The sequence below is a fragment of the Phascolarctos cinereus genome, unplaced genomic scaffold, assembly GCF_003287225.1.
Source record: "Phascolarctos cinereus isolate Bilbo 61053 unplaced genomic scaffold, phaCin_HiC Scaffold_7;HRSCAF=346, whole genome shotgun sequence".
Classification (NCBI taxonomy): Eukaryota; Metazoa; Chordata; class Mammalia; order Diprotodontia; family Phascolarctidae; genus Phascolarctos; species Phascolarctos cinereus.
The window spans coordinates 54,925,667-54,947,213 of record NW_027556180.1 but is presented as its reverse complement, the minus strand read 5'-3'; the positions used below and the strand labels follow the sequence as shown (position 1 = coordinate 54,947,213).

Genomic DNA, 21,547 nt, shown 5'->3' with positions numbered 1-21,547 from the left:
TTATTAGGGCATATTTCAGCTTGATATAAGGAAAAACTTGCTAACCAGTGGCACTCTAGAGGAAAGGCATAGCTTCTCTGGCAGTGATGGGTTCCTCTTCACCCAAAGTCATATATGCTCCATGACAGTTGGAAGTGTTGTCAGAGGTTATTCTTAGCCAGGTCTGAGTCAGACCAGATAGCTTCTGAGGCCCCTTCCAACCCCCTTTTATTATTACCTTCTCTTTCACTTCCCATTCTTCTCATTTCCCCTGGTAGAACCTTATTTTCTGTCATTTCCATTCATTCCTACTTTGCACAACTCACTATGCGAGGCACTGAGCAAAGATAAAATGGAGTCCCTGCCCCCAAAGACCTTACATTCTGATGGAGAAGGGGGAGAGAAGACATGACTATAACACAAACAAAATGTGCTAAGAGCAGAGGATAGGTCCAAGTGCAGCGCCATAACCATTTGAGGAAAGAGAGAGCGCTTCCAGAGTTCATGGAGGAGCTAGTGCCTGAGCTGCGCTTCCAAGAAAGGGAAAGGCTTTCAGAAGCTGGAGATGAGGTTGAGGGTGGGAGTCGTTCCAGGAGCAGAGGATTGTACAAACAAAGATATGAAGACAGGAGAGAGCAGGGTAAGAACAGGGACCAGTGAGGAGTCCATTTACATTACTGGAATAGAGAGTACTTAAAGGAAAGTACTAGTAACATTTTACCCCTAGGAGTAGTATAGTCCAGTATCCATATTTTACAGATGAGGAAACTGAGAGCCAGCAAGACCGAATGACTTGGTCAAGGCTGCGAGGTAGTAGTAGATAGTGAAGCTACTGGGATCCAGCCTGGCTCCTCTTGCTCCAAATCCAGTACCCTTTTCTCTGAGGGGCAGGTCCCTTGAGTCCCAGATATCATGATATGGTTAATGTGTTGGGGTAAGTGAGGGTGTATCTTTAGAGAGATAGTGACAGAGGCTATTTGGACCAGAAAGCTACAGCCCTGGGACTCATTCTTCTCTTGATGGAAGAAAAGAAAATGTATTCACATCTAACCTTAGAGCAGATAGTGAGGGTAGGGTGTGGATAAAGTAGGAGCAGAGATTAGGGGGCTATAAGTCATACCTACTCTATGAAAAAAAAATGCAACTTATTGGGCATACTGGATCAGTTTGTCCCTCATCAGTCTCTCTCCAAGTTCCATCTTCTTAAGTGCTGGAACAGTTAAGTTAGTGAACAGAAACCATTGGCCCCAATACTTGGACCGTCTTATCTTATATGCCTTCAGTCTGTTTGATTGGCCAACTTCTGACTCACTATTGTGATCTTTGCAGTACAGTTGTGGGTGGTTCCCTTCCTAACAGAGCCATTTAAGTTGGAGGCAGATAGTAGAGGACCTTGAATACTAGGGGAAGTCATTCTGTAGTCATTTTAGAGTACGAGATTTTAGAGTTAGAAGGAATCTTAAGGCTTTCATCTAACGCAGATGAAGAAACTGAAACCCCCATAAGGTAGTCATGTGCCAAAGTCACATAATTAGTGACAACACCACAGCTAGAACACTGTCTCTTGATTGTCAGAATAGTGCTCAAACTGCTATATAAAATCAACACCCATCCAGTATAATCAAACTCTGACATGAAAGGAATAGTACTATAACGCGTCTGACCAGTGCTATTTAGCTTCTGCTTAAAGACTTTCAGGGTGAGGGAATCCACCATCCTTCTAGTTAGCCCCAGTCTGTTTTGGGGCAGCTTAAATTGTTAGGAAGTTTTACCTGACATCAAGTCTAAGTTTGTCTCTTTGCAGCTTCTGCTCCTGGAAATTCTGACTTCAGGGACCACACAGAACAAGTCTGATCTTTCCTCAACATGGCAGTCCTTCAAGATAACTTAAAGACAGTTATTATATCCACTCTTGTCTCCTCACCCCTCATTCTTCTCCAAGCTAAGTAGCTTCAGTGCTATTAGTGATCCCCATGGACTGCAGTCTCTTCATCATCCTTGTTTACCAGCCTATACTCTGGACCTCCAGCTCAGGTTATGGGGCCTAGATCTGAATGCAGTTCCTTTGGTGAAGGCAGAATGGAGGATGATAATTTGTTGCTTCCTGGAAGCTGTCCTTCTCTTAATGTCATTGAATACTGAATGAGCAGACAACATAGCATAATGACTAGTGTGCCAGACTTTGTGGTAGGAAGACCTGGGTTTGAATTATGCCTCAGACATTTACTAACTATGTGATCCTGGGCAAGTCACTAAAACTTCCCAGCCTGAGTACCCTTATCTGTGGAACAGGGATGATGATGATAATAATAATAGCACGTATTTCACAGGATTGTTTTAAGTATAAAATAAGATAATACATGTAAAGATGTGCAGTCCTTAAAAGGTATGTAAATATCAGCTATTATTTTTGTTGTTTTTGTCAGGTTTTTCTGGCTACATCACACTGCTGGCTCATGTCGGGTTTTCAGTCCATTGTTTTTTCAGCTATTTTTTAGAAAAGCTGCTGTCTAACCATGCCTCTCTTATTCTGTATTTTAAGAAGTTAGTTTTTTTGTGTGTAAGAGTTTACATTTATCTCTCTTGAATTTCATTTTATTTGATTCAGCCCATTGCTTTAACCTTTCAAGATCTTTTTGGATTCTGAGTTTGCCATTCAGTTTGTTAACTATTCTTCCCAGCAATAGATCATCCACAGATTTGGTAAGAATGCCATCTATGCCTTTAAGCCATGGTTAAAAATATTAAACAGCATGAGGTAAAGAGTAGATCCTTGGATCCAGAGATCCTCCATTGGAAACCTCCTGCCACAGTCATGTTGATCTATAGTCGTTCCCCCATCCATACTCACTGATATAACATGAGAAAGAGCTCCATCTGGTGGTATGCTGAGCTCATTGAGTAAACCATGACAACTATCTTGAGTCCATCTAGTTAATTGTATTGCCATCCTGTCTAGCACTTATAAGACCATAAAGTAATATGTCAATGCATGTAGCTGTTAGTAATAGATATTTACATGAGTATGTCAAGGATCTATAATTTCATCAGCATGGGCACCCCTTTAGCTCCCTGTCCCTGATGACGTTTTAGATAGTCTTTAAGGCCATCAACCCATAACCAACTCAGTAATGAGTCTCCCTGAACCCAGCAGAATTGGTTCTCACACTACAGAGACAATAGTCTTTTCCTCTTGGTGTAGTACCTTCCAGAGCTAGTGTTCTACTGGCAGATCCTCAGAGAACCCAGAGGCACTTACAAGCCAGGATGAGACACTCAAGCAACATGGACAGATAACACATGGTTCATATGTGCAAATATATAAAATTCAAGTCCATATGTATGTCTGATGGCTAATCCCAGCACGTGTCGTTTTAATTTCTGTTACCTCAGGGACTTGTTCTTTTGCAGACAGGCAATGCCAGATGCCTTGAGGCAGTCCTCTCAAAAAGTCCTACTTTTGACTCATTCTTTGCTATGTTGGCCGTGTCCAACCCCTCCTTCTCTCCCCTGAGAACTTCAGAGGCTAGCCCTTTGCTGGGTTGGAAATTAATTTTATAACTGCCTTCACTGTACCAGTACTGTACTGACTCAGGCCTCCCACATCCAGCCTTATCCCCTGATTTCCTTAGAATAACACCAACCTTTAGAGGTCATGAAGAGGCCATTTTAGGGTTATGGAATGAGTGGCAAAGCTTCAAGGAAAGCACCTTCTTGGAAATATCGTGATGAGATAAACTTTTTTTTTTTGGTAATGCTGTTAAGTACTTAGTAAACTATAAGGTGAAAGAGGTTTTGCTATTCAGTGAAAGTAAGCAACAGAATACAATGGAACAAGCACTACCTTTGGACTGTTAAGACCTGGGTAAAACTCCACCTCTGATGTTTCATACCTGTATGACCTCAGGCAACTCCATTTCTTCATATGTAGAACGAGGTTTGGATGACAGCGTATGTGCTAAAGAATCATGCTTTAAATCTGTGATGCTGTGGAAATGCTAAAAACTCCAGCAAGGCCCAGTTTTAGGAGGGGAAATATTCTATTCAAGTCTGAGATAAAATCACAATAAGATTAAGCAACTATTGAAAGTAAAGATCAGTAAGGCAACTAGATGATTACGTTTTTGAAAATCCTGCTCTCACACTATGTACTTGATTCTTAAAAATGATATGTTATATAAATACATAATAAAATTATATTTGTGCTTAGCTATTTGACAGCTACCATTATAATTTAAAAGGCATATTTTTATGGAAAAAGCATACTTAACCTTTTGGCTCAGTAACCTTGCCTGTGAGAAATCTGGCTATGCAAACCATAAGACCATTACTCACAGTCCCAGTTTTAGTTACAGCATATAGCAGGAAATAAGAGATTAACAACAGCTCATCTAATAGTTGTCTGATTTTGTTCACAAATTTTTGGTCAAAAATGGAATACAGGGCTAAAATATAATTTTGTTTAAGATAAAGTCTCTAAAATTGTAAAGAAACCTTGAATATAATAGTCTATGTTGATTAGAAATGATCATTTTCTTTTGTACCTCAGTACCTCTTAAGTTTTTCAAGTGTTCTCCTAATAGTTTTTCTTTATCATGCATGGACGTGTTTTGTCCCCACTCCCTTGCCTTGACCAAGTCAGCTCACAGTTATGTTTTTCTAAAGATTAATGCCTAAAGAATGTGCTGTTAAGTTGTTAGTGGGAGTAATAAACATAGGAAGTTGGATCTGTTACAGCAACTAATGATCCTCAGCAAGATCTCTTCTAAAATCTTGTCTTTTTGTAGCCATAACGCTACTTTACCTTTTAATTGTGAATTGACTGCTAAGTTCAGAAAATTTTTCTCTGCATGCTTCCATACTCTTTGCATTAATTTAGCAAGCGTAATATGTATTTATTTGTTAAGATTGTATGAAAATGGGACCTGTCCAATGTGTGGGTTTGTTTTACTTGACTATACTTATTTGCCTTTATGGATCAAACATAAAAAGGCTTTTATTTGGAAGAATTTAGAAGGGCTTTAATTTGGGGAGGGGAGAGTTGGAACACAATGAAAGAAAATGATAGCAGTAGTAAAAAACTGTCAAAAAAGAATGTTTTTAAAATCTTTAAAAATATACTGAAGAAAGCAGGAGAAAATTCAAAAGGGGAGACAGATAAACAGGGCAGTATTGGAACTGTCAGGTTGAAGTTGAAATCTATCCAAAAACCAAGATGTACTTCGTAGACTCCAATGGAGGTCTTTTTTCCTGTTCTTCATATAGAACGGTGTGCTTATTGATATTTGACAAGTTTATAGCAATAAAAAGGAAAATTTAAACAAAAAGTGCTGCTGACTTGTGGGAGGGATGTGGGAGAGGGATCTTTTTCCTTGCTTTAATAGTGGTATAATATGTGCTCAGTAGTTAGAATTGAAGAAAGTTAGGATGTCAGTGCCTCCTTTTTTTTTCCTAATAAAACCACAGAAATCATTGTTTATATACAATTTGGCAAACCAAATTTCTTATAACACATAATTTGCAGTCATCTGTTTGTTTGTTTGTTCGTTTTAATCACTTACCTACTTAGTATTTGCATTTAATTTTATTTTTTACTTTTCAACATAGACATCTCCCTGGTATTAACACTGCTTCACCCCTGCAAATTCTTGATTCCTAGCTACACATCTTGATTCCCCAACTAGATTATAAGCTGCTTGAGACAGGTTAGGTCTGCTCCTTTTATGTGTTACCCACAGTGTCTTCTGCATAGTGGTTCAATTAATGTTGATTGATATAACAAGCAACAAAAAAACTTTTAGACCTTATTGTTTATTTAACTTGGCTTTAATTTTATATTGGTTTTAGAATTAATTTCTTTGTTTTCTAGCTTAGTGATATTAGTATTTGGAAGGGAAGGTATCTCTCCTGTCATTCTGTTTATACTAATATTTTATTCTGTTATACTAATATTATTACTTGTAGCTTTTATTTAAAATTACTTTACCCTCAAATATATATTATTTTATTTCTCATCTAGGGCAACCGAGCCATTAGAGTGATAACGGTTCATCTGTATTAGCATCATCATTTAAGTTGATAAGTTAAAGTCTTTAAAATAGTGGAATAGTATATATAGCTTATATAACTTGATTACTACTTAAAACTGTACTTGCATGCTATTTTTATGTGACATGTTTATGTTTTGTCATTAAAAGAAGACTAATACATGTACTTTTTGTTTGTTTCAGGGTAAAGTTCATCTGGAATTAAAACTGAATGAACTCATCACTGATAATGGATCTGTGTGCCAGCAGCTTGTAGTACAGTAAGAATAGTTCTTTTACAAAAAAAAAACCAAACCATAAATACTTAAACTTTTATTGTTTTTTGAATCTTGTATCTATTAGCTTTTAATTTTAGTTATTTAGAGAGACAGCTTGGTTTTGTGGTTAGGGTGATAGACCTGAAATCAGTAAAGTCTGAATTCATATCCTGCCTCAGACCTTTGTTAGGTGTGTGACCCTAGACAAATCACTTAGTCTCTCTCAAGCTGAATTTCCTCATCTATAAAATGGAGATGATAAATAATTGCTACCTTATAAGGTTGTTGTGAGGATGAAGTGTGTAAAGTATTTTGCAACCTTAAAACACAGTATAAACATCAGTTTTTATTGTTATGATGGTCATTACTGTTGTTAGTATTAGGTATTTCAGAAATCTTTGGAATATCTTTAATAGCTTTGTTTTCTCACCCAAAATTGAATTCCAGTTTGTTTTGCACAGGTAGTCTTTAGTTAGATGTATTTGCCAGCAAACTGTCCAGCTGGTTATCAACTACCTTAAAAGTTTTCTAAAAAGATTTTGTCTTTTCTTGTGATAATTGTGCTCCTTTATGATCTTGTAGAAGGGACAGTTAATGTAGGAAGGAATATAGAGTGAGGCCTCCATAAAAGCATAAGGTATGCCCTTAGAGATGAGAATTATATTTTAATCTTTTCTTGGCAGAGGCAGCATGGTGTGGTGCCTGCGGGTTGGATTGGAAATAACAGTTTGATTGAACATTGGCTTTAGGGATATTAATATGAAAAACAGCATAGACCTGGACCCAAACAAATTCATCATCTTTAAACCTAGTATTGAGTCCTGCCTTTATTACTCACGTGAAATGTAACCATCTCTAAGTCCCTTAAAGTTCAAGAGTGATTGTGAAAAAAACACCATAAACTAGAAAGCACTGTGTAAAGATGAGGAACCGGGCGATGCAGTGGCTAGAATGATAGGCTTGATGACTGGATGACCTGAGTTCAAATTTAGCTTCAAATATTTACTAGTATGTGACCTGGGAAAGTCCCTAACCTCTCTTTTCCTATTTCCTCACCTGTAAAATGGGCTAAGCATAGCACCTACCTCCTAGGGTTGTTATGAGGATCAAGTTAGCTTTTTATTGGCATTTCACTCATACATTTTTATAAATGTTAAATTTGTAAAATCTGCTTCTTTTTAGTTTTAAGTCTAATTTGGGGGAACTTAAAGAGCATAGATTGACTCTTAGGTACCATAAAATGAGACTGTAACTTGAACTTTCAAATTCTTTTAAAATACATTTTTAAAAATTAAAAAAACATGTATTTTCTCTCTCTCCCAAGCTTCCAATGTAAAAGAAAAAAGAAAAACAAAACCCTTTTAACAAATATACTCAGTCAAGCAAAGCAAATTCTTCTATAGGCCACATCCAAAGGATTTTTCATATTCTTACATGAAGCAAATATTTGGCAAATCTGTTGTTGGGGACACATACGTAAATATACCAGACTTCTACTGTGTATCAGGCACTGAATATACATAAACAAAAATAAAATGGCCCCACCCCTTAAGAAGCTTCTGTCAGAGGAGATATGTATCTGAGTAAATTACATGCAAGATAACTACAAGATAATTTGGGATAGTAGGAGAGTCCTAGCAGTTGGGAGAATCCCAGCATCTAGGAACAGTGTTTTGAAGGAAAAAAGGGATTCTCAAAGGTGAGGTGGCAATTGCATTCCAGGCATGGGTGACAGTCAGTGCAAAGTCCCCCAGCTGGACATGGGGTGTCATTGGTGATGAATAGCAAGGTCATTGTGGCAGTGCAGGAAGGAGAGGAATAGATAAAAGGGTGGAAAGGTAGGCTAGGGCCAGGTCACAGAAGGCTTTAAAAGCTTAGCAGAGAATTCCTGGCAAAATAGCTTCCTGAGCCAGAGGCAGACTGCCAAGTTCTCACCTCCCTACTCCCACAAAACCTTAGTATAATGTAAGAAATCTGTCTGATGAGAAACCACAAGAAGTGACTTCTTCCACTCCAGCATGGCACAAATTTTGAGCCAGGAGCCCATGGGCAGCAGGAAAGGGGATTTCTGCAGCAGAGAAGATACCAGCACAACCAGAGCCATGAAGTATGTAGTTTTCAAGCCTGTGTCCAGAGGTACCAGGACTCCTGAGAAAGCCCCAGGTGATCAGAACTTCCCCACAAAGGATCTTGGAAGCCCTAGGGAGGTAACAGCCAGTAGTACTGAGGAGCTTGGTACCACAGTGCAGGCTTAGGACCTCTGAGGTGTCTAGCTCTTTGTTTTAAGATGCTAGAAAGTGCCCTGAGGATCCAGCATTTGGAACTTCAAAGATCTAGCAAGTAGAGGTTAGTGCAGTAAAGAGAGGCTATAAATGTGTCTGTGCATATGGATTCTTTTCCTATCTCTTTGATCTTTTTAGGGTAAAGATCTAGTCTTTAGGGGCATAGTTCTAAATGACTTTCCAGAATGGTGAAACCAATTTGCAGTTCCACCAACTGGGTACCATTGTTCCTGTCTTCCTGCAGCCTCCTCAAAAGGGCCATTTTCCTTTTTACCATCTTTGCCAATCTGATAAGTACAAAGTGAAACCTCATTTGTTTTAATTTGTATTCCTTTTAATGATTTGTAATATTATTTCCATACTACTGTTGATTTTTAATTTTTTTCCTTGGAAACTTGCATATTCATATCCTTTTGCCATTTATTTATTGGGAAAAGCATAGACAAACTTCTTGAAAAAGGTGTCTGTATTCCATTCCTACCATCCCTCTCTCACACCCTTATAAGAGGACCTTTGCCCCCACTACTTTACTGAAGCCTTTATCAGAGATCATCAGTGACCTCCCAATTGCCATACCCATTGACCTTTTTTCTCTTTGGCCTCTCTTTAGCATTTATCACTTAACCAACCACCCTTTTTCCCTCATCCTAGATTTCCTCTGTTCCGTTGCCTTTAGGAAGTGCCATGCTTTTCTACCAGAAGAGCATTTTTGCTGCTTAGGTATTTTCCTAGGGATCTGTCCTGGGCCCTTTTTTCTTCTCTCTTCTCTTCTCTTCTCTTCTCTTCTCTTCTCTTCTCTTCTCTTCTCTTCTCTTCTCTTCTCTTCTCTTCTCTTCTCTTCTCTTCTCTTCTCTTCTCTTCTCTTCTGTCTATAGCTGTCTAAATTGGTGATTTCATCAGCTCCTATGGGTTTGGTTATCTCTATGAAGATGATTCCTAGGTCTGTATATCTAGTCTTAGTTTCTTTCTCTTTTTTTTCTTTTTTTAAACATATTTCCACATTAGTCATGTTGTAACAAAGAAGTAGAACCAAAGGGAAAAACCAAAGAAAGAAGAAACCAGAAAGAGAGAGAGAGAGAGAGAGAGAGAGAGAGAGAGAGAGAGAGAGAATAGTATGCTGTGATCTGCATTCAGGCTCCATAGTTCTTTTTCTGGATGTGGATAGCCTTTTCCATCATGAGTCTTTTGGGGTTCCTTGTATTGCTGAGAAGAGTTAAGTCTATTATAGTTGATCATCATACAGTGTTGCTGTTACTGTGTACAGCGTTCACCTGGTTCTGTTCATTTCACTCAGCATTAGTCCATACAAGTCTTCCCAGGTTTTTCTGAAGTCTGCCTGCTCATCACTTCTTATGGAACAATAGTATTCTGTTACATTCATATACTGTAACTAGTTCAGCCATTCCCCAATTGATGGGCATCCCCTCAATTTCCAATTCTTTGCCACTGCAAAAAGCTGCTATAAATATTTTTGTGCATGTGGCTCCTTTTCGCATTTTTATGATCTCTTTGAGATACAGCCCTAGAAGTGCTATGGCTGGGTCAAAGGGTATGTACAGCTTTATAGCCCTTTGGGCATAGTTCCAAATCTAGCCCTAGTTTCTTTCCCTAGCTGAGTTCTATATCACCAACTGCCTTTTGGGCATCTCAAACTAGATGTTCCCTAGACATCTGAAACTCAATATGTACAAAATAGAACTTATCATTCTGCTCCCACCCCACCAAAAAAAAAACCGCTCTTCCCTTGCAAACCTCCCTGTTACTGTTAAGAACACCATTGTTCTCCCAGTCGTCCTGGCTTGCAGCCTTGGTGTCATCCTCAGCTCCTATCATACTCACCTCACTTATCCAATCCTGTTGAGTTTTGCTGTTTGTGCTTTGACAGCTTATAACTCTGGCGTATATCCCTTTTTCTCCACCTTCATCACCTCCCTCTTGGGCTATTGAAGCAGGCTTCTGGTTGATCTCCTGTCTCTGACGTGTAAGCCAGCCTCAGTTCAGCTGCCGAAGTGATTCTCCTGAGGCCTAGGCCTGGCTCCGTGAACTCCTCACTCAGCAGATTGTGATGGTTTCACGTCACCTCCCGGATCAAATATGAAATACTTTCTCTGCCATCTAAAGCCTGTTAAAACATAGTCCCGTTCTACCTTTCCGTTCCTCTTTGAATACCTCACTTCCATGTGGGTACTCTGCAGTTCAGCTATGCTAGTCTGCGTGTAGTTCTTTGTACACAGCACTCCTTTTGAAACTGAGTGGTGCAACAGATAGAGCGCTTGGGCCTGGAGCTGGGAAATCTAGCCTCAGATACTAACTAGCTCTTTCAGCCTGGGCAGGTCATTTTACCTCTGTTTGCCTCGGTTTCCTCAACTGTAAAAAAGGGAATAATAATAGCACCTACTTCATAGGATTGTTTTGAGGATCGAGTGAGATAATATTTGTAAAGTGCTTGGCCACAGCCTGGCACATGGTAGACCCTTAACAAATGCCTCCTCCCTTCCCTTCTCTCAATTCCATGCCTCCTCACTGCCTATCTGCTGTATCTGGAATACTTTGCCCCCTCACCTCACTTTCCTTCCTGGCTCCATTGGCCTTCTTTAAGACTCAGTTTAAATCCCGCCTTGTGCAAAGGGAGCTGCCTTTCTGGGTAGCCCTCGTCACTCGTGCCTTCCCTGTGAAATTGCCCGCCATCTATACTGTATATCTCTTGTATGTACATCGTTGTTCACATATTGTCTTCCCCCCTTACAATGTGAGAGCAAAGACTCTATTTTTGCCTTTCTTTCTCTCCCTAACACTTAGTGTTTGTGTCTCACATGTGATAAATGCTTGATAAATGTTTGTTGACTGACCTAATATCTCCTTCATTCACTCTTCATTTCTTCATGTCATCTTTGGGGTGGGTATTCTTCAGGCTTTTGGCTTTGTCCTTCTTTTTTCATTGTATCCTTAGCGATCTCATTTGCTCTTACAGCTTCCACTACTATTACTGTGTGCCCATCACATCCAAATCTGAGGGGCTGAACTACAGACCCTCTTCTCGTCTTTGTCTGTGGAAGGTATTTGCTGCCCATTCTAACACTACTCTTATTTTTCCCCTTTATACCCATCCCCTTCCCCCACCTCAAAAAAAAAATTCCTTCACTTTCGGACTTGATTATTTTTGATCAATGAGTTTCTCTGCTCCAACGTATTTGTCTGCTCCAGTGAAGCTGCTGTAGGTCCTACACAGTCGGGATGACTTCAAGGATAGCCAGCAGCAAACTGCCTCATTTTCTAAGGATTGGCCCAGCTAAGTTAGGAAGGACTCATGATCAAGTTAGAAGCAGGGTGATGGATTTTTGGTCACAGCAGCTGATAAGGCTGTCCACTGTGGTGCAGTAGCTCGTTAGGGGAACTCTTGCTGACAAAAGCCCAGCTCCTTGAGCTGTAGACATGGCTTTGTCACTCACTGTTCAGAAGGCTTCACTGGCTCCTCACTGCCTTTTAGCCTAGCATTTGAGGCCCTTCACCCCTTGTGCCCCCACCCTGCCTTGTCAGCCTCACCTAATTCTCTTCCCATCTCCGTGTTCAGTCACCCAGGCACCCTAGACTGTTCACCGCTCCCACGTATGCCTCATCTCTTTTTCTTTGTTCTTGCTATTTCCTTTGCGTGAAATGCCTCATTCCTTCTCCCTCTTCCACCTCCTGTTGCCTTATTGAATTCCTACCCATTCCTTAAAGTCCAGCCCAGAGGCCACCTGATCCTCCCAGAGCACTTTATTTATGTCTCTTGTGTGCTCGTGAATTATTTTGTTTTATGAAGACTGTTTTTATACGTTCCAAATCTCCCTGTTAGAAGATAAGCTCTGTGAAAATAGAAACTGGGCTGCTTTTCTTTTTTTTTTTTTTCGCAAGGCAGTCAAGGTTAAGTGACTTTCCCAGGGTCACATAGCTAGTAAGTGTCAAGTGTCAGACTGGATTTGAACTCAGATCCTCCTGACTCTAGGTCCAGTGCTGTTTCCATTGCACTACCCAGCTGCCCCAGGCTGCATTTTCTAAACTTTATTTTTCCCCTGGCATTTGCATACAAGTGCTTAGTTGAAAGATGTTGGACTGAACAACAAATGAAAATTTATTCAACGCTGTGTGCAGGGTACTGGGTGAAGTCTTTAAGACAGAATAAAGCACAACAGTCTCTGCCTGAGGGATCATGTCCATAAATAACTAGAATAAGACATGTCTATATGGAACTAAAATTCACACACACACACACACACACACACACACACACACACACACACACACACACACACTGCAGTGCTATGAGACATTCCCAGTGGAAGAATCTCTTCTAATTGGGAATCGAGGAGAGTTTCATAGAAGAGACAGTACTTCAACTAGGGCAACTACTATTACTACAAGCTAGCACACGTAACATACATATGCACGCGTGCGTGTGGGTATATATATGTGTGTTCCTCACTAAGATCCCACTGTGAAAGCAAGCCATGCCCCTCCCACAGAGAATGCAGTGTTGTGGGGAGAAATTTCGAAATGATTTGGAAGGATAGAAAGGTCTCACATGTAAAAAACAGATGTTCTTGAAAAAATATAATGAGAAGTATATGCATGTATGTCATATATAGTAGTATACACATGCAGATTTAAGATTTGCAAAGCACTTTACAAATATTTTCTCATTTTATCCTGAAGTCAACCCTGGGAGATTGGTGTTTTTATTCTCCCCATTTTACAAATGAGGAAATTAAGGCAAACAGGGATTAAGTGATTTTCCTGGAGTCACACAGCTAGTAAGTATCTAAGGCTAGATTTGAACTCAGGTCTTCCTGACTACAAGCACCTTACTCTATCCACAGCACCACATGGTTACCTATCTTAAAGGAAAAGAAAGATTTCCCTTGGCAGAGATATATGGCTAGTTTGTTCCACATAGGAGGATGATGTGTGCATATACAAAGTCGAGTGAGAAGGAAGAGATATGATTGGGGGACGTGGTATTGTTTTGCTGGAGCCTGAATGAGGACTGTACCTATTAGATAATATGCTCCTTGAGGGCAGAGACTATCTTTCTTTTTGTTCATTGCATCCCCAGTGTTTGGCACAGTGCCTGGCACACAGTGGGTGCTTCATAAAGGTTCAGTGGATAGATTGGATAAGGGAGAGGATGTATGTGATAAGACTGAAGACATTGGCCAGGCCCAGAGTATGGGAGGCCTTGGATCTCAGCTGTGGGATTTAGCATTTATCTTGTGGACTGTAAGGAACTACTGTCATTTTTTGAGCAAAGCACAGTCAGAGATCTGTCTATTTGATTTTTAAAATGCCTTCAGTAGAAGTGAAAAATTTTCCCCTGTTGGAATAGGGAAAGATTGGCAACAGTAAGACTAGTGAGGAGGCCATTACAGTAGTGAGGAGACCAGTAGGTAACATCTTTAAGTTCACCTTTTTCCTTTTTAACAAGGATTGTGTGCTTCATTTTTGAGGAGGCAGAGATGAAACTAGAGTCAGATGTAATTGACATGAGTTCTCAGGTAGGATTGGATAATGAATGTCTGAGAGAATCCAGAGGCTTTTCAGGGGTTCCATACATTTTGTTTGGCCAGGATAGCTTCTGACCAAATTATAAACTGAAAATTTATACCTCCTCTGCCCACCAAAATGTGCTTAGTCAGCTATATATCATCTAGCACTGTTGCACTGGAAGCCAAGGAGTAGAGAATTAGAAAGGCAAGTCTAACAGGCCCATCTGGCTTTATGAAGAACCCACCATGTGAAACAAGCCATGCCCCTCCCACAGAGAATGAACTGTTGGGGGGAGAAATTTCAAAATAATTTAGAAGAAAAGAAATATCTCACGTGTAAGGAACAGATGTTCTTGTAAAAATATAATGAGAAGTGAAACTTGGTTCCAGACAAAAGTATCTATGTTGATAATCCTAAATCTGTCTCTCTCTTGAAAATTTAATAGTTATAATAACAGAAACTCTGCTCTATAAAATAAATTAGGTTGATGGTATCTTATCTAGATTTGTGATTTGTAATTTCTCATTCTGGTTACTTTTAAGAGCTTCACACCCTTAAGAAAATTGATTTTGCCTAGACAACTTATATGTTGGGTTGAGTATAGGCAGGCACATCATTGAAGGCTATGAAGTGTCTTGGTCCTTTCGTTATTCACAGAATTCCACAAAGGCTTCGGTTATTATGATACATATTACTTTTCCTCCCCCACCCACTCCCAAGTTTAAGATAGAAGGGGACTAGAGATCATCTATTCTAAGAATGCCCAGGATGATGAAGTGACCAAGATCTCAGGACTAGTAGATTTAAAGAGCTATAATTCAAACCCAAGTCTTTTGACTTCACATTGTGATCTTTTTTGCCTTTGTGTATACTTTTAAAAGAGAAAAATAATTTCAGAAATAAGCTGTACACCTAAGTAAAATACTGTGCTTTAGCCATTAACAATGTCTTACTTGATCACACGTATAGTTGTTGTGCAGTCATTTCAATCACATCCAACTCTCCATGACCCCCTTTGGCGTTCTCTTGGCAAAATGGTTTTCCATTTCCTTCTCCAGCTCATTTTATAGATGAGGAAACTGAGGCAAACAGGGTTAAATGACTTGCCCAGTGGCACACAACTAGTGTCTGAGGCCAGATTTGAACTTGGGAAGGTGAATGTTCCTGGCTCCAGGCCCAGCACTCTATCCCTTGCACTGCCAGTAGCCCCAATATTATTACCCTTGTTTCCCAATAAAATGAGAACACCAATGACAGTAACATCACATCTGATCTTATAGACCTTCCAAGGTGATATTCTGGGGCTTTATAAAATCAGCAACTCAGACCTTTGCATATTACTTGTTTGGCCTTTCCACAGGGAGATGTTATTGCTAGTAAGAAGCCAACAAGAAGAGGAAGACAAGAGGAGTGTTTTTATAAAATTTTAAAAATGAAATTCTAGAAGAGAGAAGGAGGACAATGTTGTCACTATACTAGTTGTAATATGCCCAGCCTAAACAGAAAAAAAGTTTTTGTTCAGTACAGAACCTACATACCTTAAGTTTGTAGATACTATTTTTCTCTTAATTAACATTGTTCCATGTCTATATACAAAAATATCTATGCAAAAAAGTTTATGTCAAATTCATTTGAAATGGTAATTGTATACATTTTCCTTATTTTCTGGTTAATAAATTGTAGATTATGGAATATCAAAATTGGAAGGTATTGTAAATACCACAGTCAATCCCCTTCATTTTCTAGATAAGAAAATAGATTTAGATCATGAATACCCATATACTTTAAAAATATGCTTATTGTCTCCGGGTGGTGCAATAGAAAGCCTAAAAATAGGATAACATTCTGTGAGGGAGTGGAAGAAGTCCCATTGTGTCTTTATTCTTTGTAATGAGTTCTCCTTCCACAGATGTCACTTGAAGTGGTCTAGAACAAGGCTATTGACTGTCACTGGCTTGTTCTTGCCTTTCTGTTACCATTACTCTTTGCATTCCTTCACACCTGAATGTTTCCCCCAACTCTGCCTTGCCATTATCATTGCTTGGTGCTTTTATACCCTATTTAATACATTCCTCCAAATCTACACAGTGCCGACAACTGTCATCAATGAGATTTGTCCTAAGATAAGGTTTTTCAGAGGCGATAAACGTCTTCCTGTTGTGACATTGGAACCTTGTGTTATTTAAGCAAGAGTATTTCCAAAGTTGAAGGACAAGAATTACCATAAATGTTTTTGTAGCTGTGATGTGCTGCTTCTTATTTATAGTATTCCATTTTCAGCTAGAATTCTTATACCCCATTTTTTGATCTGTAATTTGGGATTGAGTTGTTCCAGTGGGGAATTGTTTCTTTGTGTCCTATTAATGCTTTGGGTGAACCTTTTATCAGTGTAGTGCCTGCGGTACACTACGTCCACGCTGTGATGTTGTCTATTCCTCCCTTATGGGCCTTCCCTTCCCATACAACTTTTGTCTATGTCCTGTGCACCCCTACTTCCCACCCCCCCACACTCCCCAAATGCTGGCAAAATGTAATTCAAGAGTAACAATCAAGAGAAGCAGAGGCTGAAACTTCATGCCTGTGTATCGTGAGTGCTTTTTTCAGAGTTAGCCTTGGGAGGCGCTGGATAGAGTCAATAAGTAATATCACAAAAAATGAATTGGTTATAGTTTTAAAAACAGGAAATGACTGCTTACTGATGTGGGAGTCATTTCCGAATTGTCTGTCTGTATAGTCAGATCATCACCACTCGTTAGAGCAGAGTTCAAAATCAAGACCAAAAGGGATAAAAATGAAAGGACAAGATGGTAAGCAATTGAGATAACAGCCACCTGACCTATTTAGACAAGTACTGTTAATACTAGAAATAGTGAGAAAGGAAATAGTGGTTTCTTAAGCTATATTTCTTACCAGTTATCATTAAAATCTGAAATGTTTTCAGAAGACTCTTAAGTAGTAAACTTTCTTACATGATACCTCATCATAAACCTCTTAGATCTAGCAAATACACTTAAGCATGTGTAGAACTTTGAATTTTTCAGCGTGAAACAGATGGAGTCATTTTCGGCTTTCTAGTGGGTTGTGGTGTGTTTTTGTCTTCTTGTAGTTTAAGGCATTGTGTATTTATAGATGTTCACTAAATGAATTGTGGAGAAAGGTATATGAAAATATAAATGGAAAATATTCATCCTGTAATTAAAAACAAGCCAATGATCTAATAGTACATATATGTATACTTGCCTATGTAGTGTTTGGTTGTTTGGCAGGCAATAAGGGCTTGCCTGACATCTTTCTTTTCATTGTTGGGGAGGGGGTCAAAGAAAGAGACGAGTGCTTTCACTTTAGGCACATTACCAGCAGCTTAGAGCCTTGAAGAGTTGTTTGGGACACTGAGTGTGAAGTGATTTGTAGTAGGTCAAAGCAGGCCCAGACTTCTAAGCTCATCTCCTCCCAGTTACCCTTCTCTTTTATCATCTGTAATAATAGAATCCAGAATAGGCAGATTGATCAAAACAGTACAGCAAAGAAGTTAGCCCAGATCTTATTAAAGTCGAGGTCAGGGAGCTCCCCACATGTTGTGCTTGTAATTTTTGTGTTCTCCTTACAAAAGTAGATTTATTCAGTTAAATCTGTGACTTACGATAGGTCGTAATTCATTGACTTCTATTAATTTATTATAGGTGATGATTCTTCTCAGATATTGCCCCTCCCAGATTGGAATTGTGTTATGAAACTAAACAAAACAAAGGCGCCTAGAAGCTCATGTTGTTTGCTGCATTAAAATATATTAATTATAAGCTCTTAGATTTGGTAATTGGTAAGCTTAGAGTTATCCATATCTGGTACAGCCTGTATCTGAAACATAAATCTGGTCTTCAAAAACTTACAGCTGATCCAGGAATTAGCAATTAGAGTGTTTTTTGTATGGACATTTATTTGCTACTTAATTTTTTTCTTTTTAAGAAAAAGGAATTCTGGGGCAGCTAGGTGGTGCAGTGGATAGAGCCCCACCCTTGGAGTCAGGAGGACCTGAGTTCAGATGTGGCCTGAGACACTTGACACTTACTAGCTGTGTGACCCTGGGCAAGTCACTTAGCCCCATTGCCTAGCGCCCCCCCCCAAAAAAAAAGCAAAGAAAAAAAAAGAAATGCAAATTATTTCTAAAATTACATTGCCTAAGAAAAAAAGAGAAATAAACTCCATACAAAGAATTCCCCCCCACCCCTTCTCTCCCTCTCTTTTTCTCTCTTCAGTTAGGGTTAAGTGACTTGCCCAGAGTCACAAAGCTAGCGAGTGTTATGTGTCTGAGGCAGCATTTGAACTCAGGTCCTCCTGACTCCAGGGCCAGCGCTCTATCATCTGAACCACCTAGCTGCCCCTATAATTTACATTTCTATTTCACTTAACATATATTATCACATTTGATCCAGTGAAAAGAAGTTATATGTTTTCTTGATTTTTTAGTTAGGAAAACTAAGATTCACAGAGTTCCATTTAGAGACTGTCTGACTCAAAAAGGAATAAAGAGAAACTGTGGGGTTTTTTGGTTGTTATTCTTGGGGGGGGGTTGTTTGTTTTTGGCCACTGCCTGACACAGAGAAACTAAAACTTGGGGTTCAGGTATTTAGTGACATAGAAGCAAACAAATTACAAAGTAGTGCCCATTAGATTTAAATCATTAGGAAAAAAGGTATGTCCTGCCCAGATGCTCTTAATATCATGCTGTGGTTTGATTTATAAAAGACAGTTTATTCCCCCAGGAAAAGTGTTATGACATAATATTTCAGATAAGTGTGTATATGTAAAAGTATACTACTCACAAAGTTAAGTAGATCTATAAAACACTTGAAAAAAAGATCTTTTATGTTTCTTATCTCTTGATTTTTTAGTGAAGTATAGTGCATAGAGCCAGGGCTTGGAAGATCTGTGTTAAAATCCTGCCTCTGGCACTTAGCTATTTGCCCCTGTGTCCCACTCCCGTCTCCCACATCACTTACCCTCTGTATGCTTCAAACACCTTCCTAGGCCTGCTCTACTGAGTCTGAGGTTGTGATCTGCCTTGTTAAAGGGAGAACCCATACTGTGAATGCCCCACACTGAATAAATCACTGATTCTTCCTGTATTTTTAGAATTTTTAAATGACCATCATATTATCTTATTTCATAATTTCATTTCACTAATGTTAAAATCAAGGAAGAGAACACAATTTATTTAAATTTTTCTGCCTAGCAAAATAAAAACATTTTAAAAATATTTTTCTGTTTAGCGTTTTCAGTTTATGATATATTATCCGAAAATCTCCATTCTGTGTACACTACATTTCTCTCATAATGAACTTGAAAAAGACCTAGAATGATGGCATTCTTAACGTTTTGATTTTGCCACTTAACTGTTATATCAGAATGGATTATCTGAAATCTTTCATATATTTGCATGAAAGTGTAACTCTGTATGTTGAGTATATACCCTGTAATTCATTATGTCTTCCTTAATTTGAGGTTAACCTGTGATAAATTTTGTTTTATGAGATTAACACAATATGATCAGACATTGCTGTGATTTAGCTCCACAGAAGTGAGTTGACATTTTAGGACTGACTGGTCAGGTAGCATAGAGTGTTGAGAAATTTTTTGAATCTACATAAGTTTAGAACTAAAAACTAGAACATGTTATCTGGGATTATACTTGACTTCTTTTATTTCAGAAAATGTTTTTCATGTTTTATTTTAATGTACCTTCAGCAGAGTATTATCCCACCTCTGTGGTGGATAATAGAGGAGTGAGAATGTTTCCCCACTTAGTCCGCATTTGGGGCAGCATCTTTCATCACAGACTACACTGTCCACACCCAGTATTCATTAAGAAATACAGGCTCTCAGAAGTTGACCTCATGAATTCAGCAAGTCTTCAGAAAGATCTTGGTGGCAAGTCACTACTCTACAATAATTCACCAACTGTAATGATAAAACATTGTTTCTTAAGGTTGAAAATATTTTCTGTTAAAAAAAAATGCAGCCCCAACTGTTACCAAGGTACAAAATAAAAAATTTCATAATTATGTGTAATGATGCAAGATGTTATTTGGTTGAAAAGGTTACTTCTCATGCAAGCTTACCCACATATTTTATGAATTGAAGGTTGAAACCACAGTTGTTTCCTTATATCTCATTCACACCTTGGTAAAGGATATGACGCTCTATGTTGGTTTGGCGGGTCATGCAGTTTAAATGTGTGCTGCTTGTTTTTTGTCTTTCTTTCTTTCTTTCTTTAAAAACGTCAGTGGGTTTGATAGAGTGTCACACCACAAACGTCCCTGAATGTTTTTTTATTTGCAGCTTTTGTTTTTAAAAGACTTAAGAATAGCGTATTGAATAAAATTGAGGTCTGGATGCTTCCTAATTGACATGTTTGATATTTCAGTGTAATGTAATATGCAGCACATAGGATTTCTTTATAATCATTTGTTAGTTATATTTTATGGAAATAACGTATATAGTCCGGGTCAGTGCTATACAAATAAAATACATAGCTGTAAACCTTTTGTATATTAAAAATTAATGGTTTCTCTCTTACCTTGATTTATGATTGGTCAGTTTTACAAAAATTATTTATTTTCTTTTAGTATCAAGGCATGCCATGGGTTGCCTCTCATAAATGGACAGAGCTGTGACCCTTATGCTACAGTTTCTCTTGTGGGACCTTCAAGGTAAGATTTTTTTTTAAAATATGTGGTTCTTAAGTATGGAATTTTCTGGTTAGAAGATACAGAATTAGCTCGCTAAGAGAAATTGTTAAATAGCTTAATAGTCTTTTACTAGAGACTTGAATAAATGAATATTTATTTTTAAAGATAATCCAAAGTGAATTCTTTTTTTTCATTTTTCTGAAGGACAAAGGTGATTGCCATTTCAGATCTGTTAGACTGATCTTTGCAACAACTCTGAGTACATTAGTGATTTTATGCTAATTAAAGTGCTTTGACGATTTGTATCAGATCAGGTAGTCTACATTAAAATTTCACAGATACTATACAGGTAGAATATTATTTTAATAAATGTTGCAATTTATTTTATGAAGGTTATTTCCATATTATCTACTTCAAAGTAACTCAGAACATAATACTAAAAGATGACTTTATTTCTGGTGAGCCTCATGCTTTGGTGGGTGGTGAACCCTAGGCTCAAAGTGTAGACAAGCTGGAGTCCCAGATTTTATATATATGTAGTTGAACTGACTCACTCAAAGTGTCTCAGTTCAACATTACATAGAGGGTAGGAAGACAATTTTTTAAAAAATATGATATTTTTAAATAATTATTTTGGGGATGGGATAAATATATATATGTTTTTTTAATGTCTCCCCATCCTCTATGTAACATTGAACTGAGACACTTTCAGTCAGTCAGTTAAACAAACATTTCTATACGAGACATTTCTCATATTTTCTTTGTAGCTATTT

At 38.4% G+C, this 21,547-nt stretch overlaps 1 protein-coding gene across 1 annotated transcript in view; it reads left to right on the top strand.

Moving 5' to 3' along the window:
- RASA2 (RAS p21 protein activator 2) overlaps nucleotides 1-21,547 on the top strand; it is a 152,252-nt gene that overhangs the window by 75,004 nt on the left and 55,701 nt on the right. Inside the window, 2 exon segments of the mRNA XM_020970925.2 lie at nucleotides 6,210-6,286; nucleotides 20,712-20,795. Coding sequence (XP_020826584.1) covers nucleotides 6,210-6,286; nucleotides 20,712-20,795 — 161 coding nt within the window.